We start from the raw sequence: 23,389 nt of genomic DNA, 5'->3' as shown, positions 1-23,389 counted from the left end.
ATGTGATCTCACATGATATGTTAATGTGTTATAAAAAAAAAATAAGAGGTCTTTTTTATAAAAAAATGTATGGAGGGCTGACAGGAAATGGGAGAGAGAGAGAGCGAGAGAGATGGGTGACATGCAGTAAAGGCCGTAGGGATCGGGAGTCGAACCCACGGCACACTGCCAGACTGGATTACCAGCAAAGGTGCCTGGACCGCTGAGCCACGGCACAGGCCTGTGTTAATTATTAGAATTAAAATGAATTGCTTTATATCATCTTAAACAAATTATCCATGGTTTACTACCAAATATGTAAAACTAAACTTTACCATGATTATAGATTATTATATTGAATTGGAACTAATAGATCTTCAACCCCTCCTCAAAGAATCTCAATCAGATTGTAGCAGTTTTTATACACATTTCTATTTATGGTTTTCGCTGTTTTGTTCCTGTTTTAAGGCTTCTTATGTACCTATGGGTGGGGTTTGCCACCTACAGTATTACTGTAGCACATTCCGATTACACAAAAGATTAGATAATTGCAGGAAGCATCAAATGGGTCACATCTCAAAGTTTCCAGGTATTCCTACTGTATCTGTCCATGAACTGTTACTGTTAAAAGAAAGAAAGACAAGAATTTACCACTTCTCCAGTTCTTCCATGCATGCTTTTTTTAATTGCATTGTCTGAATTACAGTAGTGTGAAGCAATGTCACATTTCTGGGTTTATAACTTTATATGCAACATGTCATAAAAATATAAATATATATATCAGTTCTGTATGACACTAAGACGTTCCACTCTCCAGGACCTAAAGGACATCGGAATGAGCTGGCAGGAAGCAAAAGCGCAGGCCCAGAAGAGAGTGAGATGGAGAGCTCTGGTGGACGCCCTATGCCCCTCGACGGGGTAAAGAGGATTAAGTCAAGTAAGTCAAGTATGACACTAATATCAATAATATTACAATTTGAACTGCTTTGGTATATATATATATATATATATAACACAATATAATAGTTGATTTATCACAAATACTTCACACATTATTATACGGTATGGCATTTTCCTCCTCAGAAATCAAACGGTATAAACACACCCTGGGCTCCATTTTCGTCACCGCTAAACCCCTTATCCCTAAACTTCTTTGCCTTATTTTTTATTTTTTGCTAAACATTTTTGAATAGTTAAAATGGCCAGTCTACAAGCTCACAACGTGTCAATGTAGATTGACTAGTTGAACTATTCAAAAATGTTTTTCAAAATAGTAAAAAAAGGTCAAAGAAGTTTAGGGATAAGGGGTTTAGCGGTGACAAAAATGGAGCCCCCTATGTATTATGTGCTGCTGTACAGCATGTGCATGTCGTTATATTGATTGCAGCCATAGGGCCTAAATGGAAACAAGACCGCAAGGTGCTATCCCTTTTGAATTGAGTGTTTGACTGTACTCTGTTGATGTTTTTACATTTATGTTCAATAAACTATTCAATCAATCAATCAATCAATCAATATCTATGCACTTATTAACAATTTCCTGTAAAGGATGAAAAGGCTGTAGGGATCAGGAGTCGAACCCACGGCACACTGCCGGTTGAATAAATTCAACCAATCAACCAATTGTCTCAAACAGGACACTTCCTATTCTAATGAATTAACACATCCAAGCGAGTCTAACTCCCTTTAAAACCCATGCGTTCCTTGTTCTGTTCTCAGTTTTTTGTTTTTGTTTTACCTTTTATCTCTTTTAGTAAACGGTACCAAGCCATGCCTCGGGGAGTTTAGTCTATTATTGTTGCAGGAGCTGATACATAACGTAGGCGAATATGGGTGTTCCCCTTCTCAGAGGTTTAAGATGTCAGGTAAAAGGACAATATGGTGACATTTGCTATTATGCCAAGTCCCTGGGGGAGGAGGGAGGGGGGGTCGGGTGTGTGGTTGGCCAAAGTGGAGAAACTGAGACACAAAGTGGAGGTGGAAGGAGTGATCCAGCCTGGGTAAGAAGCGGGACAGAGCACAGGGACACTAGGAAGAGAGAGGTGACGACGGAGGGCCGGTGCAAAGAGACCCACCGTCCGCAGGGGAGTCCTCACTCTCAACCCCATGCAATGAAAGTCTCCTAGGTCACCAACGGACTGGGAAATATGCGGTAAGCCAGAACCAGTGGTCTCGGTGTATTGGAATTTGATAGTCTTTGTTGGATCTTCTTAGAATGGTGGCTCGTGGCTGGAGAGAGATTCAGATGAGGTAGCTGGTTTGATTTGTGTGTTGTCGTAAAGTTAATCCAATTCAGATTAGTAAAGATACGTTTCTGCATGTTTTCTGCCTTTATTGTATATTTCAAATGTTTGTCCAAAGGTGTCTTTTGGAGACACAAACAAGATGTGTCATTGCTATACATGTGGGTCAAAGACTATATGGCACACATTTGTATGTAGAGTAACATGTTTGACTGAAGATCTGGACTACAAATTTCCATACTGTTTGATATTCGTTTTGATTATTTCTTAGGCCTAATAAAATATATTTTCACTCCACTTTCAATTACATGATTTAGGGCCTACCTTATTCTGGTTCCATAGTTCTAAAACATTATATTACTTCTATAGCCTAGTTCTATAACATTCCCATCGCCCTAACAACTATTTCAAACTTTCAGTTTTGCAGTGCAAAATAACCAAAAAAGTGTGTTTATTGAAATGATTTGTTTGTCTACATTTAGAGTTGATCATTCAAATACATAATATAATATGTGTCCTGCCAGGACACTTCTCTCCATTTGGATCCATATTGCAGTCTTTGTTGAGTGCCCTCAATTAGGACACAGAGACACATTCAATATTATATGATTGTTTCATTTATTTTAAATTGTTTTAATAATCCATTCCGGGTTTTGTATTATGGTAGTTCTTGAAAATATTGGACCAAATGACTATTGGAGTGGCCACTTGGTTGTAGACAAAAATCTAAATCTGTAGGCCTGACTACGTTCTCATTTTTCCACTGGCATGTTCCACAAGGATGTGGCATTTAAAGCTTGCGTATACCTGTCCCTAAGGTGTAATGACTGTCCCTTGGGAGGCCTGACGAGGATTATGTAATGCAGACAGTCTTATTACTCAAGAGGACTTCACGTCCAAATCCCCCTCCTTAATACACAGACAATAGCTTTGTATGCCCCAGAGGGAGTATTAGCATTTTGTGCGTAACCCAATAACAACCAATAGTGTCTAATCATATCATATTCTCCTAATCACCTTGACATTGTGCAGTAGTCGTTGGGATCATCAAATCAAATTAATTTCGACCTTTTTCCACTAAATGTGTGTTTATACAAACATCTGGACACCCACGACACCTTCATCACGTACGTCTATTGCAGCCCACAGCACACTTTTGGCTGGCTGCTGCTTTGAACTTTTCTCAACTTTGTTGCAACCCACAAAAAACGATATGGATGAAGGTCACCCATTGGTTTCTATACAGACCCGTTTTGATGCCTCTCAAGAAATATCTGTGAGAGCAGTGTGCTATTGGTGTGAAGTGAAGGGGAGAGAAGGCTGGGTCATCACACAGTGGAACCCATGGACACAACATACTGTAGTTGTCTTTATCATTCATTTTTAAATCATAATGGGACCATAATTTTCACAATGTTGGAGTAGGTAAAGTTTTAGGAAACGGAAGCCTGACAGGCATTACAGTCGCAACCCGATGCGTTGTGAGCTTGCATTTTCAGTGAAGAGATTTGGTGTACTGTAGGCCTATAGGCTCGAGGTAACAAAGGATGGGCCAAAAGGGCAGTTTGTGTGGTTAAGACGAGGATAGCGTGTAAAGTCTTAAAGGCCCTTTATACTGAAAAGGTGAATTACAGTATACTGCTTTAATGATGTGATTGTCACTTTTGTGACAGACGATAGTGTCACAAATTTATTGTAAAGGTGAAGTTCAGTACTGCTTTTAAGGAAGGTGATAGTGTCAGTTATACTGGAAAGGTGAAGTGCACTGTGCTTGTTCTGCTTTTAAATTTAAGCAATTTGCTTTTTTGCCATTGCAAATACAGTTTCAGGGAAATGCTTCACAGTTAAGTAAATGAAAAAGAAAATGATTGTGTCAGTGACTGCAAAGGGTTTATTCACTTCATGGCCATTTGTGTTCATATAGACAGTAGCAATACAATGATTCTTCGTCAATGTAGTTCTCTTCACGACCCTATGAGGAACCACAAGAGTACATGAACTGTGGACATTTGAAATATCAGGACAATGGATTAAAACAAATATAGTCTGGATGCCGTTTCATTGTATTCATATATTCATTTATTGTATTATTTTATTATTATTAATATAGTTGTCTATTCTATAGAAGATATTGCAGAGAAAGACATATTTGCCAGAAGAAATTAGCTGCACTGTCAGTTAAGTAACAGGACAATGAAATTGACTCCTTGGGTGTCGACTGAGTCAGCCTATAAGAAAATGGGCCTTTATGTTAAGGATTCCATAACAATAGGCCATAGGCTATTGTTCAAAGTGCAAGTAGGCTATATGGAAACAAAAGCCTAGCAGAAAATGTAACTCACACTCTACCATTTAGTATAATCAGGTCTCTACCTACTTTCCCCATTCAAGAGTAGAGCTTGCTGACATTTGGAGACACATTTGATACAATACTACTGTACATGGCCCTCAGAATTGAGGTCGGTATGTGATTTTTTCTGAAAATAAACAAATGAGTTAAAATAGAGTTCTACCCTGCCCAGAAACATACCCCCCCCCCCCCCCCACGCACGTGTTAGGATTGGGATCTGTCCCCAGACCGACGGATGATGTATAAGGGACAGACTGGAAGCGAGACATTTCTCTCACCCTCCGTTGCTTTAGTGCTTCTTGCGTCGATTACGTTCGACTCTGTGAAGCACTTTAGTCGACATCCGTGGCCGGTTAAGACTCACCCGTGGGTGCGGTTATGGTTAGGGTTAAGTGCCTTACAGAGTCGAACGTAATCGACGCAAGAAGCACTATACGTAACGGAGGGTGAGAGAAATGTCCTCCCTCGCATCACCTTGCATCAGCCCTCCGTCGCTCCCAATCCAACGCAGCATAAATTACGCAAGCATTGATTCTCGACGCAAGCAGAGAAAAAGTACCCCTGGCGACACATTTTAGGATTTCCATTGATTGATTGAACTATTTATTAACAGTTTGCAGGATTACATCACATTTCAAGCAAGCACAACTCAATACAAAAACTGTCAACTGTCAACTGTGATTGGACGATCCAATAATGCATTAGACTTGTTTACAAGAGGGTCCACCTTGTTCAATTCATCATAACATTTCCAATCAGCAGTTCCCTTGTTCCCTAACCTTTGCCCTTCTTATTTTCCATAGGTTGCCACTACTGTGGTTGGTGTGTGTATGTGCAGTGCAGAAATACTGCTATGCAGGTAATGTATCACCTGGACTATTATTTATTCATTTATTTTTTTACCCTAAAGCTCAGACAGTTTGGACCGCTGAGAGTAACAGCTGTCGTCTCAATATGTCGCCCATGGACGGGTGGCATTTTGTGACTTCTTACTTTTGTATAGGACCGTTTGGAACCTCACCCTCCACTGTTAGCTCTGAGAAGACGTTGCGTGGCAAGGTATCCTGCATGGGGCGAAATGGGCCGAGCCTTCCAGAAGCTTAGGAGTGAAACAACCCCGTACAACAGTGGTGCCCAAAGTGGGGTCCGGGGACCCCCAGGGGTCCTTGAGGGAGTTCCAGGGGGTCCCCAGCTGAATGATAGTTTTGAATCAAATGGACCCTTATGGGTCTGTAACTCTGAGAGTGTACAAATGGAACCAAATGGTCCATTTGGTTCCATTTGTACACTCTCAGAGTGTAATTAACATTGATTTTACAATATAAATTGGGGATCCCAGAGCTAGAAATGCCATTAAATAGGGGTCCATAGACTAATGCATGTCAAACTGGGGGGTCCTTGAAATTCAACGGGTTGAGAATCACTGCTAGAGCTGTACAAATCTTCTATCTATTGGGAGTCCCTCGAAAACGAGATGGTACATCTCAAGGGGTCTTTTTCCTAATAAAGAAACTTTAATCGTCATCTTCTATATTTTACTATTTAATTTATAGCGATTTTTTTTACTATAGTCCTATTAGACCCCAAGAAAATCTGGCCACAAAAGATCACAGATTCTACTGAATGTAGGGGGTAACAAACTGACATGTTGAGCCATACAACACAGTATGGCATCCCCCTATAGTACCCCCCTTCACATTCAGTAGATCCTGTGATCTTTTGTGGACAGATGTAAATTCCTGGGGTCTAGTAGGACTATACTATAGTAGCGATAATTTTTATTATTATTTACTATAGTCACTATAGTAAATTTAAAAAAAAAATATCGCTATAAAATTGTGTAAAAAAAAATACATATTTAGCCCCATGTTCAAATACCCCTTTCAAAAATAGCTAACATCGCTAAAACGAAAGAAAGCAGCAAATTATTTAGTTTTACACTTTCTCTAATAACCTAAAACATGAACCTTGGTTTTTACTTTCCACTTTCCACTAAGTTTATCATAGTAGCTTTGCAGAAATACCTTTACTTTTTGGATACGATACTACGAAAAGGGTTTTCGCCACTGCTTTTGGAGAGTTCGCCTCGACCAATTTGGCCCCATGCAGGGATACCCTATGCCACAGAACCTCTTCCCTGAGCCAACAGCGGAGGGGGAGGATCCAAACGGGGCTAAGTTACATGTCAGAATGTTGTTTAATAGAATAAAAAATGAAATAATAAATAATATTATAATAGTAAAATAATAGATGCCTTTTTTGAATTGAAATGTTGCTGTGACCTTTCGGGCACAATTAAGGCTCTTCCTCAGACACTCCGTCAGAGGAAGAGCGTTGTGCTCAAAATGTCACTTTGGTGCAATAAAAGGCATCTATTACAGCATCGGAGCCCTCCTCCGTGTGCGAGTGGTTTCTTTTTTCTATTCCTGTATACTACTCGTCGCCCAAGTTTGGGTTGAGGATGTGCATGTCTTTGCTCTTTTTTAAAAAGAATGTTGTTTAATAACATCATTCTTTACTTTTATTTTCCAGAGGCTTTCCTGGAGGACTGCGAGGCGGCGGGCACCAAATGCCACGAGTCGCACGCCGAGTGTCACAGAACCAGCGACAGCTACGTCTGCATGTGTAAGAACGGCTTCCAGGGCGACGGCATGTCCTGCGAGGACATGGACGAGTGCTCGAGCGCACGGCTGAACAACTGCCACGGGAGGGCCCGGTGCAACAACACCCTGGGCGGCTACACCTGTGCCTGCCTCGATGGCTACATCGGGGACGGCCGCCTCTGCGAGGACATCAACGAGTGCGAGATGGAGAACGGGGGCTGCCACGCCAGCGCGCAGTGCACCAACACCGACGGCGGGCGGCTGTGCGCGTGTAAGACAGGCTTCAAAGGCAACGGGTTCCAATGCACCGATAAGAACGAGTGTGTCGACGCGACGATTTGCCACTGGAATGCCACGTGCACCAACAACCTGGGATCCTACGTGTGTACCTGTAATAACGGATACAAGGGCAACGGAAACTACCTGTGTTTGGATATAGATGAGTGTTCAGAGACTCCCGGTGTGTGTGCTGCCTCATTCGGCTATAAAGGATGCCATAACCTTCCTGGATCATACCGCTGCACGTGCAGCACTGGCTATGCAAGCAATGGACAGACGTGTGAGGACATTGACGAGTGTGCCAACAACATCTGCAGCAGGTATGCAGACTGCACAAACACTATAGGCTCTTATCGATGTTCCTGTCGTGCAGGTTTCATAGGGAATGGACGGACGTGTGTAGATGTCAATGAATGTAACTCAGAGAATAAGTGCCACCCCAACGCAATTTGTATCAACAAGATGGGCAATTATGACTGTTCTTGTCGGGAAGGTTTCGTAGGAGATGGTGAAAGTTGTGCTGATATCGACGAGTGTGGCACGCCTGATATCTGCCCCGCTAGCGCCACCTGCGTTAACACAGCCGGGTCATACTACTGTGATTGTGGCATCGGCTACGTCTACAACAACTCAAAGTGCCAGGATGAGGATGAGTGTGGCACGGGCCGCTGCAGTCCATACGCTGATTGTAATAATTTCCCTGGCTCTTTCACCTGTGAGTGCAAGACTGGGTACAGCGGCAACGGAATCACGTGCGTGGATGTGGATGAGTGCTCACTGGCCCAGCAGTGTCACTCCAACGCCCTCTGCGCCAACCTCCTCGGCACCTACAACTGCAGCTGTCAGGCGGGCTACTCTGGAGATGGAGTGTCGCAGTGCAATGATATTAATGAGTGTCAAGTGGACAACGGAGGGTGCAGAAACAGGGCGACATGTGTCAACAATGAGGGCTCCTTCACCTGCCTGTGCCAAACGGGCTTCGACTTGATCAACGAAACCATTTGCCAAGACGTGGATGAATGCATGACCCTGGATGATGTGTGTGATGACAACGAGGTGTGCACCAACACGGAGGGCTCGTACGAGTGCCCTTGCGTCGTGGGCTTCTCCCGCCCCACCGACACGATGCAGTGTATAGATGTGGACGAGTGCAGAGACAAACCGTGCCACGCCAACGCCACATGTCTCAACACCATCGGCTCCCACTCTTGCAAGTGCAACCGCGGCTTCACCGGCAACGGCTCCCATTGCCAGGACATAGACGAGTGCTCCGAAGTGGGTGCATGCGACCCCCAGGCACTGTGCTCCAACACCATGGGACATTACTACTGCTCCTGTCTGCAAGGCTTCACAGGTGACGGCTTCTCCTGCCAGGACGTGGACGAGTGTGCCCTCTCGAATGCCACCTGCCCGTCCATCTCCACGTGCATCAACTCTCCCGGCGCCTACGTCTGCTCGTGTCTGAATGGAACGGTGGCGCACAATAACACCTGCGTGCCACCCAGCACGGCTTGTTCCCCCGAATGCCATCCTCACGGCCTGTGCCACCCATCGCCCGCCGGGTACCAGTGTGTGTGTGACCTGGGCTATGTGGGCGCCGACGGGGTCATCTGCTCAGACGTAGATGAGTGCCAGAGGGAAAACATTTGCACGCAAAATGAGACGGTCTGCACGAACGTCCCAGGATCCTACGAGTGTGTCTGCAAAGATGGCTATGTGCGGAACTGGACTGAGTGTGTCGGTAAACTTGAGCTAATTTATTTTCCTGAATACATCTTAGTAATGCATTGAACATAATATAACATTCATATATGTCTGAACTGAATGCAAAGTCTTTGCAAAAATAATTGAAAGTAAAAAAAAAACAAGAATTTAAAGTTTATCACAATGGCATAAAGTAAACAAAGCCAATTCTCAGCAACACTAATGCCAGAACTTCACTGTCTCATCATAGTCTTTTTTTTGTAGAGTGAAAATTTGAAACAAAACCAATGCTGAAGCATTGGCACTTGATAACATATTGTCCTATATAGGTATACTGTCAAAGTCTAATTTTATTTCTCTTCTCTATACCCTACATTCTGTTCCCCTATCACCACCCTCTCCCAACCTCCATCGCTCTCTCCTTCTATCCCTCTGCAGATGTGGATGAGTGTAAAACAGGGAAGCACGCATGCAGTGAGTTTGCCCATTGTTTGAACACCGTGGGTGGTCACCTATGCTCCTGCCTCAGTGGCTTCACCGGCAATGGGATAAACTGTACAGGTAAGCATCCATGCTTTATTATCATACACCTACACCGAAACTATCATTTTATCATTTGCCTCCATGCGTGGCCTGTCTTCTGAGCTTTTTTTTTAGCACCATTTGGGGGGTTTCGTTTCCCTGACACTATTCCATTCCGTTTTGGATGAATTATAGACATTGATGAGTGCCAAAATGAAAACGGAGGCTGCCATCCCGCCGCCAGCTGCACTAACACACCGGGATCCCATGCGTGTGCCTGCCCACCCGGCATGGAGGGAACAGGCTTTGAGTGCCGGGACGTGGATGAGTGTGCTCAGAACTCCACTCGGCCCCACAACTGCAGTGCCCAGGCACTCTGCAACAACACCGAGGGCTCCTACAGCTGCCGGTGCCACGACGGCTTCCAGGGGGACGGGTTGGTCTGCGCCGACGTGGACGAGTGCCAAGTGGCCACCGCGTGCAGCAGAAACATGACCTGCGTCAACGCTCCCGGCTCCTACGTCTGCACCTGTGTCTTGGGCCTGGCTTACGACGACGAGGGCACGTGCGTGAAGGAGGGCCGCTGCCTGAACGCCAGTGACGTCTGCCATCCCCACGCCGAGTGCAATGTCGTCGACCGCATCTCCTTCTACTGCCGCTGCCAGGAGGGCTACCGTGGCAATGGCACGGACTGCCGCGACGTGGACGAGTGCGAGCGGACGAGTGCATCGTCGTGGACCGCAGCTCCTTCTACTGCCGCTGCCAGGAGGGCTACCACGGCAATGGCACGGACTGCCATGACGTGGACGAGTGCGAGCGGCCGGCCGTGGCGGAGACGCAGGCGGAGGCCTGCCGTGGCGGAGGCGCAGGCCTGCCCGTCGCACTCCACCTGCATCAACACGGACGGCTCTTACCTCTGCGACTGCTGGCAGGGTTACCGTGGCAATGGAAGCGACTGCCAGGACGTGGACGAGTGCGCGACGGGGAACTTCACCTGCCCCGACAACAGCACCTGCGCCAACGTTAACGGGACCTACCTCTGTCCCTGTGCCTCGGGCTTCGCGGCCAACGGGTCCCTGTGCTCGGACGTGGACGAGTGCTCTCTGGACCCGTGCTCCGTGTTCTCCCAGTGTCTGAACACGGCGGGATCGTTCGTCTGCCAGTGCTGGGACGGCTATAGAAGGGTCAACGCCACAGAGTGTGAGGACATCGACGAATGCCTCGATAACTCCACCTGCCCTGCCCACAGCATGTGCGTCAACACCAACAGCAGCTACCTGTGCACCTGTCACTTGGGGTTCTCCAAAGTTGACGACCTGTGCGAGGATATTGATGAATGCCTCGGGGGAGTCGAGCACGGGGAGCTCTGTGTCAACGGCACATGCATGAACGCCGTCGGCTCGTACCACTGCAGATGCAACCCGGGCTTCTGGAGTAACGACACGGAGTGTGTGGACGTGGACGAGTGCTCCGAGTCCTCCCCTGACACCCCGGTGTGTCAGCCCCATTCCATGTGTGTCAACTTCATCGGGTCCCATGGCTGCCCCTGCGACGACGGCTTCACTCTCAACGGGACAACGTGCCAGGATGTGGACGAGTGCAAAGACCCAGAGGGCATTAGCCCGTGCCCCGAGCACGCACTGTGCAACAACACGGTGGGGTCTTTCCTGTGCCCCTGTATGCCCGGGTACGTTGCTGCGGGCCCCATCTGCGAGGACACCGACGAGTGCGCCGACAACGCCACCTGCCGCTCGGACCAGGTGTGCACCAACCAGCCCGGAGCGTACCTCTGCTCCTGTCCGCGGGGGTTCTGGGAGGAGGACGGGGCGTGCGTGGACATCGATGAATGTGAAGAAGGCGCCATGCCGCCGTGCCACCCGCTGGCACGCTGCTGGAACACCCCCGGCTCCTTCTCCTGCCACTGTCCGCTCGGACACGCCGGCAACGGCACGTGGTGCGAGGACGTGGACGAGTGCTCCGCTCTCTCCCGGCCGCCGTGCCACGCTCGGGCTCGCTGCCACAACACCCCGGGCTCCTTCCTGTGCGTGTGCACGCCGGGCTACATGTCCATCGGAGTGCTCTGCGTAGACCTGGACGAGTGTCAGCAGAATGGCGGGGGATGCCACCCCGCGGCCACGTGCTCCAACGACGTGGGGGGGTTCCGCTGTCTGTGCGGTCGGGGCTGGGAGGCCGCGGAGGACCGAGGTTTCAGTCAGGGAGGGTGCGAGGACCGCGACGAGTGCACGTCGCCCGTGGCGTGCCCCGGGCGTGCGTCGTCGTGTGCCAACCTGCCGGGGTCTTTCCGTTGTTCCTGCGCCGCCAATGACACAACGTGTAGAAATGCTGTTCAAAAGGGTGGGCTATGCAAACAAACTACATAAAAGTGTTTGCGAATACCTTTTCACCCAATTCTGTCTGACACAAATCTGTTTAAAGTCACTTGATTTCTATATAACATGTAACTGTCCACGTGAGCTTGCTCAGTACGATAGCGCTGTCTGACAAACGGAATGGTCTCTATCTCCAGAGAGCGAACTGTATCCCTATGGAGATGATGTGGGAGATAGAGGAGTGGAGGTGGCCTCAGCGGACGGAAACTCACCCTACATCAGTCCTCCGATGGGCTTCCCCTTCATGGGCAAACTGTATGACAGGGTCTTTGTGAGTATTCTTTTGATCAAGACAAATATTCTGAAAGCCCTGTTAGCTATGTACACCCATCTTGGGCCATCTAGATGAAAGTGCTTTGAATCAACCCATATTGACACATTTGAGCCACTTGCTCTCATTAAAGGGGCTAAAAATGATAAATAAGAAGAAAAAATAATCAGTTATACAACATGTGTATTGGAAAACCTTTATGTTCAGGTGTTTATCAATATAAACTGTATCATAAAAGAAGATAATGGAAATCTAGGGACCCCATGGCCACATTTCCTGACTATTCTTTTGCACATTTTGTGCAGTTGTGTTCCTTTAAAGTTGCAAACCCAGATGCAAAACAACACTAGAACTAGGTCCCATTGTTACATGACAACCAACAATATATCAAATTACAAAGAGCTATAGCTAAAAATCACAAGAGAAAATTATCCATAGTAAAAAGGCTACGAACATGTACTGTTTGCTGATTCAATAGTAGCAGACACAGAGCCGGTAACATGTTACAGGTATGCTCAGTATTGGTGCATTTCCTATAAGAAAAAAGAAAGGAGAATAAGATCCACACACTGGACTGAGCTCCAAACTCAATCATTTATTTTCTCACCACAGTGGAAATGACCTTTTCTTCATCAGACAATGAACATCGCAAACAAGCACCTACATATATACCTGACACGACTGTGTCACTCACATGACCAGACACAGCTGGGTCTCATAACACCGTCAATCAATTAAAAAATGTAAACATACAAAGATGTCCATCATGCATGACTGAAATGACAGAAAAACCCAGTATTCATATTTATAATACATCATATACATCAATATCATCACATGAAGAAATAACGAAAGAAAAACAAGTGAAACACGGCCATTTTCTTTTAAGGTTTAACCATTTCCATGCATTTCTTATAAGATCATGAAAGATCAAAATAGCCAAATATAGTGAATATCTCTCGACTTCCTGTCTCTCTCTCTCTCTCTCTCTCTCAGTTCTCGGACAACGGCCTGGTCCAGTTCCAGTCCGTGGCAGAGAATGAGCAGCTCCTGCTTCCTCAGCCTTTCCCCGGGGGTTTCCGTGGCAACGAGAGCCTGTCCCTGTTGGCTGTGTTCTGGGACGACGCAGACCTGACCCGGGGCGAGGGACGGCTGCTCTATCAGGTTAGCCCATTTTGACCTGAGATCAGATTCTAAAAATGTCTTCTGCATCCTGACAGTTTTCTGAAAAAGCTATGTTTCTATGTCAGTGGTTCTTCGAGTTTTCAATAGCTAAAGCATAGCATAATGCAAAAACCAAAAGGGGTTCGATCCGCCCAAAATGGGTTAGAGCAGTGGGTTCTCAAACTGTTTCATGCCAAGGACCTCCAAATTGACACTTGTTAGCCCGCGCAGACTTCCATTTGAAAAAGATATGCCAGGGACCCCCCCCCCATAAGAGAAGATTTGTTTTATGGCTCTAGCAGTGATTCCTAACTATCATAGATGGGGACCCCCTGGAACTCCCTCAAGGACCCCTGGGGGGGTCCCCGGACCTCACTTTGAGAACCACTGGGTTAGGATGGAGTTAGCCTGAGCTAAGTTAGGTACCGAAGCTAGGATGAGTACCGAGGCTAGGATGGAGTCAAAGGAGATTTGCATCAGAAAATGACAAAGGAAAACACACCTTCATGCATCTGTCTGACCCTGCATGAGGCCGTCTTAGTGCTGATAGCAAAATCAAGAAATGTGCCATCAAACTGAAAAGACAGTTGCAAAAGCTACTATTCAGGGAATGTGCACACGTCCTATTTTCCTATTTGTATTTTTTGTTTGACCAATAATATCAGTAAACATTAAACTATATGTCGCTTGCTCTTTTGGTCCGCCTTTTCGAACGAACATAAATTCAGTAAAGTTGAAAGAACATTGTTAGTTCACACACTGTATGTTGGCAACATAAATGCATCCACATCAGAATGTAACAACATTGGATTCGTTTGTGCAAGAATGACCCAATTTCCAGTTTATCAGTCCTGCCCCCAGAATAGGACATGAGCGATTAGATCACAAAAGAGGGAATAAGTCATCGGTTTCAGTTTCCCAGATGCCCATCTGAATCTGTTTCCACTTCATTGGCCTGAGACGAGATACACTGTGACACACAGTAACTGTAAGTGAGGGCAGCCAGGTTGTATTTTCCTCCATCTCCTACAGTATCATATGAATTCCAAGAGCTCAATAGTTAAACTGATGTTATTTTGGTCCAGTTTTCATGAATGACTATAGGCTAGTATGGATGCCCCTCAGAAAAGCCTGCTCAGGTATTGTGTGTGTGTGTACGCAATGTGCCGTCTAATGTAACATTTGACATACATTCATTAACGGGTTTATATTTAATCGATGGCATTGCTTTCACTGACCCAGTGAGTCTGTGTAAATAAGTTGACCGATCCAGGGTCTGGCTGAACTACAGTAGTAGGCTTGCCTTGTTTCTTTTAACGTGTCATTGCTTATAATATCTTATCATAGCAGTATTAGGCTATAGTTGCATCTTACACCCCATATAATAATTATTTACAATAAATGAAAGCAAAAACATTAATTTAATTTTTTTTATTTAACCTTTATTTAACCAGTAAAAACCACATTGAGACTGAAGTCTCTTTTACAAGTGTGAACTGGCCAGGACAATAGGCAAAATAAGTAACACAACTCTGCCAGTAACAAAAAATACACAACAAAAAAAACAGGACAGATATACAATGCTCATAAATACAGTACCCACTACAGAAGAAGCTTAAAGGGAGAACAGGAACGTGACCAATAAGGGCTAAAAAACTAAGCAACGGAAATTGCTAGTCGACTAAAAAGCAAGCAGACAGTTGCTATACGTCAAAGCAGGAGCAATGTATGGGAAGTGTGCCCATGGCAATCCATTTAAAGCTCACTAGGGGAATCACAGCAGCCAGTTTGAGTCTGGACTGTCAACAAGCATAAAATGTATCATTCTCCCCTCCTCGATCCTTCAGGAATATCATCAGCTGAACATGTCGGACATCTACTCTCAGATTGTCTTCAACCGCACCGCGAAGGACGTCACAGAGTTTGAGCAGCTCAGGAACAGGCCTGCCTTCACCCCGAGCTGGATCCTGAAGATCACCTGGGACCACGTGATGCCCGTCTCTTTCCAGAAGGTCAACAAGTCAGAGGTAGGAAAAAAGAGAGGAAGGCACGCATCTGTTTGGCCAGAGTAGGAATCTTCAACAAGGTGCTCATTAGTATACAACTGCGTGACAGAATTGATGCTAATAAGGTGGCTAATGCATTTTCAAAAGTTAAAATGCACCTACGTGTTGCGGCTTCATCAGGGTGACTACACCATCAGGGTTACTACACCCTGATACTACACCCTGATACACCATCAGGGTGACTACACCCTGATGAAGTCACCTGGTGACTGCTGCCCGTTTTCGGAAAAATGGTGGAAAAACGCAGAAAGAAATCAGAAAAAGGCAGCAGGCAGCAGCAAGCAAGGACCTTTAAGCTGAAGAAAGGTTTTCAATTAATTAATTTTAAGATGCCTTAAGATGCCTTAAGATGTAGGCTAAAGCATTAGCACATGATTTGTGATGTGTAGGCAAGATATATACTGTGTACATACAGCTACTCAGCTGATTTTTCTGTGTTTAACTGCACACCAAATATAACTTGATGTCCATAGATTGAACAGGCTAGCCATGCTGTTTTTGGACCGGTCTATTGAATGTATGTATGGCAGTGGTTCCCAAAGTGGGGTCCGGGGACTCCCAGGGGGTACCCAGCTAAATGATAGTTTGGAACCAAATGGACCCTGATGGGGGAAAGTAGACCCTTTAAGCAGTTACTATTACTTTAAGAGTGTGCAGCTGAGCTGTGCCCAAGCAAGGTCACAGAGTGACAAGAAAGATTGCTAGTATATAGTGTTGAGAAAAATATATACACGTCAGAATTCTCCAAGACCGACAAGCGTCTGTCCTTTGCTTCGAGGGGCCCCCGATCCGCGGACTGATATGATCGAATCTGATTCGTGACGTAACAGGTCGTATCTGCTTTCATATGTGTCTTTGCTGTTCATATGTATATCACATGACCATTCAATTTGGGATAATTATGGGCAATCAATAAATGCCAGATCGTGTGAATCCATGATTTTAAGTGTACAGCCTGTTTATTGGACTATTAGATAACCCTCTCATAGAATGCCGCATCACCCTTATGGGTCCATTTGGTTCCATTTGTACACTCCCAGAGATAGAAATGCCATTAAATGGGGGCCCGTAGTCAAACTGGGGGACCTTGAAGTTAAACTGGTTGAGAATCACTGCTAGAGCCGTAAAAATCTTCTCTCATGGAGGTCCCTGGCATATCCTTTCAAATGGGGGTCTGCGGGCTTATGAGTGTCAATTTGGGGGTCCTTGACATGAGAAGGTTTGGGAACCACTGATGTATGGAACTTGTGTTTTTCCGTGATGTGAGAGCATTCGGCACAGGCGTAATCTCAAGGGACTACTCTGGGAATGAGAGACTGAAACATTATCACTGTTGATCCTCCCTGACAAAAGACCAAAAAACGGTTTGCTGAAGATGAGCAAATACTGACTTTAAGTTGTCACTCGCGTGGAAAACACTGTCATGGGAGTTTACTACCAGGTAGTTTCCGAATTCCTAATCTTCCGTCCATCATTGTGTTATCTGTGTGTGAAGGCATAGTATTACAAACTTTGTCCTGTTTTTACATAACAAAACAACAAATTGGTTAAATTATTTAAACAACTAGTCGACTAATCGACTAGTAAACTATATATATATATATATATATATATATATATATATATATAGTAGGGCTTTCACTTGTAGTGATTTTGACTAGTTGCCTAGTTTACTAGTCGATTAGTCGAATAGTTGTTTAAATAATTTAACCAATTTCCCTCTATACCAGCAGTTGTAGCCTCCCGGTTCGAATGCTATCAATGTGTCCTCTCGCTGCATTTTGGTGTTTGCTTTTGTTGAGGGGGATGTTTAACAAACGACAAAATACAGCTAAGGAACAACGTCTTTCTGCATCACTTACACCATCACACTATGGTCTAGACTAGAGACTATGGAGGAATGATGAAATGAAGAAACCATCCAGATCTGTCTTGTAGCTCTCCCTGTCCTTGAAGCTTCCCCCACTGTGACATCCTGAGTGTTTGTTTAACTCTTAGAGCATATTAATTTAAGGATGAACCTGTAAGTGTCAAAGTTATGTGTGTAGTTTACACATATAGTTGCAAAGGAGGAGGTACAGAGGAGGTGGACAGGACAGCTAGGGGCAGGGTGTGTCAGCAGGGCGTGTGTGTTCTTGGCCTAGTTTAGAGTCCATTGTTGAGTGTAACGTGAGCTCTCAAGTGTTAGCCGGGAAGAATGCTGAAATTAACTGAAAATGCCTTCAGGAATTTCATGATTTATGTTTTCCCCCTTTGGTGCCACCTAGGGGCTGCTTCATGCACATGTATAATCTAGTATCTATTCTATCTACATGTACGGTATGTACCTGTAAGCCTATAATGCAGTAGATATATTGTGGAAATACTGTATACAAAGTGACATCATAAACCAACTAAGTGGAAAAAGCGGCACAAAATAAAAGATGTAAGACTGGCTCAGAATTCAGATGCAATTTCTCATGTTTATTTGAGAACGCTGGCGCGTTTCGGCAAACTGCCTTCTTCAGAGTTGGTTTATGGGTTGCGTTATTTTCAAAGCTGAGCACCCACTGGCTTAACCAAGGGCAGATTCCCGAGGAAGCGCACCTGCTTTTCTTTCTTTTTTTTCTGTTTCTGTACCGACGTGTGTTTTGGAAATAACCCAGATTGTAATTTTCAGACGAACACCTTCCAGTGCATCCTGACTACCGATGGAGCGCGGGCCTTCGCTCTGCTGCGCTACGGGGACATGAACTGGGGTGCCGGCCAGAGGGTCCACCACAACGCGCTCATCGGTTACACCGACGGAGCGGGACGCTTCCACACCGAGACCCCGGTGCCCCCGGACAACCTGTTCGACCCCGCGGGCCGATACAGGCCCCAGCAGGCCAACGGAACCGTGGGGCGGCCCGGCCAGCTGGTGTATGACCTGACGGGACCGGACGACTCGGACCCCCGCGTGAAGTGCCAGACGTGGGCGGTGAAGGAGCCCGACCCCAAGGAGTGGGCGGCCGACGTGCCCGCGTGTCCGTGCACACGCGCCCAGGCCCTGGAGGACCTGTCGTTCGGGCCGGAGGCTGCCCCCGCCAGGCAGAGGGTGAGGCAGCTCAGGAACCAGCGCTGGGGGGCCATCGGGGGACACGTCTTCCAGTCCATCCTGACCAACCGGCGGGGCTCGGGGAAGCGGTGTGTGTACGACCCCCAGGGGCCCCTGCAGGCCGGCTACAGTGAACGCTACTTCTCCGGCCACGCGGCCCAGAAGCATATCGGTATATATATAACGCATGGCATTGTGTGAACCGTCCATCGAATCAGTTACAGTAGTGGTTTTCAACACAGTTGTCCCGGGGACCACCAGTGGTCCTTGAGGGGTTCCAGGTGGTCCCCAGCTAAATGATGGAGAGTTGGTTTCATTTTACACTCTCAGGAGTTCAATTATTAATCAATTAACATCTCTATTACTTAGTTTACAAGAGGTCTACACAATTAGAGAATGTAGAATAATTGTTATTTTGATGCCTGTTATCTCTCCTAATGGTACCAACCAACATCAATACAGCATGGAATTGTGGACAAAATCGGCTAAGGTTTTGTGTCTGAGAGGCTAAATGTCATTCTGCATTCTCAAATGCAGAATACATAATGGGCCTTGATCTGAAAAGGATTGAAAACCACTGAGTAACGGGATAACCAACTTATTACTGTACATTCTGATTCTGCAATCTGCATATTGTAATTTTCCCTGAGAAGATTTAAAGCTGCACTACGTAACTCCGATATGAACACGGCTTCCTGCCTCCCTATCTAAAGATTGGACAATATTAGGATGTTGATATTTATTTTGTATTCAGCCCCAAATAACACTCCTCTCTCTCTCTCTCTCTCTCTCTCTCTCTCTCTCTCTCTCTCTCTCTCTCTCTCTCTCTCTCTCTCTAGATGGGGACCTGCTGCCATTCCAGTGGTGTTGTATTCAGTCATCATTATGTCACCTGTACCTAGACAAGAGACCCCTGGACCGTTGCCAAGGTTACGGCTGGGTCAGCCCAGATCACTGTATTCCAGCCAAGAAGGCAACTCAGGGTCTCGGTGAGTGACTCTTTTAAACAACAAAACCTTTACACTTGATGAGTATTTATATAGTTATTTAATATAAATGTTATCAGACACGACCCCTTCCTACACAAACAAACCCATTGTAACTTCAAACTTTTTTTTATATACTTTTATTTTTATTTTCATGTGAGCACCACAGTTGCCAGCTCAGTGACCTGATTAGAGTGTCCGCCCTGAGACTGGGAGGTCGGGGTTCAATCCCTGGCCGGGTCATACCAAAGACTCTAAAAATGGGACCCAGTGCCTCCCTGCTTGACGCATCGAGGGTTGGATTGGGGGTAAGTCCCTGCAACATACTAGCGTCATGTCCAGGGGGTGTACTTGTACTTCATGTCCAGGGGTGTACTTGTACATCATGTCCAGGGGTGTACTTGTAGATCAAGCTGATACAAACTAAAGGCACAAAGCCGAACCCATCATTTATTCAGATACATTTTCATTATCAAAACTCAGATTAACAGATCATTAAATTGGTCTTTGGCCAAGTGCCATGCCATATTGATTTAAAAAAAATCACACCCATGTGAACCGAGTGGTGCAACTCCCCTCTCTCCTCCCCCCCCCCCCCCCCCCCTCCTCTATCTCTCTCTCTCTCATTAGCAGGCAACTGCACTGTCTCTCTCTCTCTCTCTGTTTCTGGCAGTGCCAAAGCTCACATGATTGGTGTTGATGGGTGTTTTCAATGAATCTAACCTGGTTAAAATGGAGATTGGAGTTACAATGGGTTTGTATAGAAAAGGGGCCTGATAAAATAATCAAATATGTAAATACTGAATAAAGCAACTTAAAAACTGTTCACAAAAGCCAGAGTAGACAATAAAATGACCACAAACATGTTTTGAAATGAAATATAATTTTTTCATCATTTGTAAGCTAGAGACACAAAAGTCTTATATCTATAATGTTAAATACCAGTAATGTATTATAGGCCTATGTATTATAATACATCTTCTAATACATCATCTTCTTTCATGTGTACGTCATTCGTGGCAGCCATGGTGTTCGGAAGCCTCCATTTCATCACGTTTGATGGGACAGAGTACTGTTTCAAGGCCCTGGGGGAGTTTGTGATTGTGCGGCTGTCCTCCAACACGGGATCCAATATCTTCACCCTGCAAGGAGAGACAGACAGGCTGCAGACCACCGTGCAGAACGCACAGGTTCCTGTGGTTGTGCGCATGGCTGCCTTCCACCAGGGAATTGGCAAGGTCAGTTTGTCTGTCTGTCTGTCTGTCTGTCTGTACTGCAATTCTGTACTTTTACTTGTAATGAAGTACTTCTAAATTGCAGTATTGGTACGTTTAGTTAAGTAAAACAATTGAGTACTTTTTCCACCACTGGGTATAGAGAGTATACACATGCATGATTTTCCCATCAGGACACGCCCCCCTCATCTAGACCGAGTGGCAAAACATTGAGCAGCATGGAGTGTTGGAGTTTGGAAGCGCTCGTTGGAAATCACTCAACCATCCTGCGTACCACCTGTTTCTAAATGTCACATAATGCAGGAGGCAGCAAAATGTTGTGTTATTGAAAACAAGCACTTAGTTCCAAACTCTGACACTTTGAAACATAATCAAATGCAGGGCATTTCTTGACAGAAAGTAGCTCATGACGTTTCTATGGTGGATTTTTATGAGACAAAAACTTTGCAGATAGAAAGAGGATAATTCAAGCTTTTCGTACAGCTGCAATGTTGGTGAGTTTAACATTGTTTAATGCAATCAGATAGGACTTTTCTTTTTGCATGAATGGACTGTCAAGGCCAGAAAGTAGTTTTTTGCCACTCAGTGGGCCTTCCCGCATAACTTCCAGGTACGATGATGCCATGTGCAGCTGATGTATTGTGTGTGTTTCAGGTGGAGTGGAGGTGTGCTGCTACCTGCTGGACAGGGACTGATGTATTGTGTGTGTTTCAGGTGGAGTGGAGGTGTGCTGCTGGACAGGGACTGATGTATTGTGTGTGTTTCAGGTGGAGTGGAGGTGTGCTGCTGGACAGGGACTGATGTATTGTGTGTGTTTCAGGTGGAGTGGAGGTGTGCTGCTGGACAGGGACTGCAGGTTCTGGTTGACGACGTCGAGGTTCCCGTCTCTGTCGGTAACGAGCTATAATATAATGACAGTGCTCAGGGTTAGACGCTCACAACGTGATGTGACACGCTGTGAGCGTGTAGATCGCTACTTTTGTGTGACACACTTTGAACTGTGTGTAGGGCATTCATTTAATTTTTTACATATCAGTGTCCAAGGTACACGCTTTCTGCCCGACAGCTACACAAGGACACACACATTGTACAATCCCGAGTGTTTATTATTTAACTCTGCGACTCAAATATAACCATTTGGTTACACGTGTACACTCTCAGAGTTACAGAATAGTTGCAGGATTTTACTGTGTACGTAAAGTAAACATTATTATTGTTCTGGCATTTTAAGCTTTTCTTTTCTTTGTATTTAGACAGAGGACTATATCTATCTACTATGCCACCCCTTAACCCTTATCCCTAAACTTATTTGCCATGTTTTACTATTTAAAAAAACCTTTTAAAATAGTTCAAACAAGCTCACAACATGTAGATGCAGATCGACTAGTTGAACTATTTTAAAATTATTTTCAAAATAGCAAAACATGGCAAATAAGTTTAGGGATAAGGGTGGCGCAAGATGGAGCCCAGTGTGTGTAGTGTGACACAAACCCATATGGCAGAGAGAGAGAGAGAGAGAGAGAGAGAGAGGAGACATGTACTGTACTATACATCAGTGATTCCCAGGGGTCCTTCCTAGAGGAAGTTCCAGGGGGTCCTCAGCTAAATGATAGTTAGGAACCAAATGGACCCTTATGGGTCTGTAACTCAGAGAGTGTATAAATGGAACCAAATGGACCCTTATGGGTCTGTAACTCAGAGAGTGTACAAATGGAACCAAATGGTAAAAATCTTCTCTTATGGGGGTCTGCTTTGGCATATATTTTCAAATGGGGGTCCGTGGGCTAATTAGTGTCAATTTTGGGGTCCTTGACATGAAAAGGTTTGGGAAACACTGCTGTACATTATATGAGTCAGATTCCAAGGTACTCACACAGAGCATAATTAAATGATCAGGTGCACTAACTGACTGAACCACCAGGAGGCACCGCTCCCCTCTAGTCAGTATTCCACTCTGTATTCCAGCATTAAACTCTGAATTAAGCCCTTTGATTAAAGGGTTTTATTTATTCAGTCAGATAATAGGAATACAGCCAGTTACAAAGTGCATACAAATCAGAACATTCTTACACACAAGAATGTTTGCATATACTTGTGCACGTGCCCTCCTGCTCCTAGGCTACCAAAGATAAAAACCAAAGGTTTACATCTGTAGCCACGCTCGCATCCACGCACGCACGCACGCACGCACGCACGCACGCACGCACGCACGCACAGAGAGAGAGAGAGAGAGAGAGAGAGAGGTATCGCTTCGCTGCTCTTAACACTGCCCCACTGCTGTCCGTCTCAGGTGTAGTGCACACAGCTTAACACTGCCCCACTGCTGTCCGTCTCAGGTGTAGTGCACACAGCTTAACACTGCCCCACTGCTGTCTGTCTCAGGTGTAGTGCACACAGCTTAACACTGCCCCACTGCTGTCTGTCTCAGGTGTAGTGCACACAGCTTAACACTGCCCCACTGCTGTCTGTCTCAGGTGTAGTGCACACGGTGCTCTTAACACTGCCCCCTGCTGTCCGTCTC

General features: G+C 45.5%; 1 protein-coding gene across 1 annotated transcript in view; it reads left to right on the top strand.

The window, feature by feature from the left end:
* Positions 1–834: 834 nt before the first annotated feature.
* LOC308328774 (uncharacterized protein) overlaps positions 835–23,389 on the top strand; it is a gene marked incomplete at its 3' end in the record, with an annotated part of 22,583 nt that continues 28 nt past the window's right edge. Inside the window, exons 1-10 of the mRNA XM_080782885.1 lie at positions 835–916; positions 5,376–5,431; positions 7,105–9,195; positions 9,597–9,719; positions 12,208–12,341; positions 13,338–13,505; positions 15,353–15,532; positions 18,231–18,819; positions 20,657–20,871; positions 21,689–21,761. Of these exons, the coding sequence (XP_080639011.1) occupies positions 7,194–9,195; positions 9,597–9,719; positions 12,208–12,341; positions 13,338–13,505; positions 15,353–15,532; positions 18,231–18,819; positions 20,657–20,871; positions 21,689–21,761 (3,484 nt within the window). The 5' untranslated portion in view covers positions 835–916; positions 5,376–5,431; positions 7,105–7,193. The remainder of the gene's footprint in view (positions 917–5,375; positions 5,432–7,104; positions 9,196–9,596; positions 9,720–12,207; positions 12,342–13,337; positions 13,506–15,352; positions 15,533–18,230; positions 18,820–20,656; positions 20,872–21,688; positions 21,762–23,389) is intronic.

This window comes from Protomyctophum bolini, assembly GCF_963924005.1.
Source record: "Protomyctophum bolini genome assembly, chromosome: 14".
In the NCBI taxonomy this organism is placed as follows: domain Eukaryota; kingdom Metazoa; phylum Chordata; class Actinopteri; order Myctophiformes; family Myctophidae; genus Protomyctophum; species Protomyctophum bolini.
Note: the sequence above shows the minus strand (reverse complement) of the source record. Positions and strands in the feature narration are given on the sequence as shown.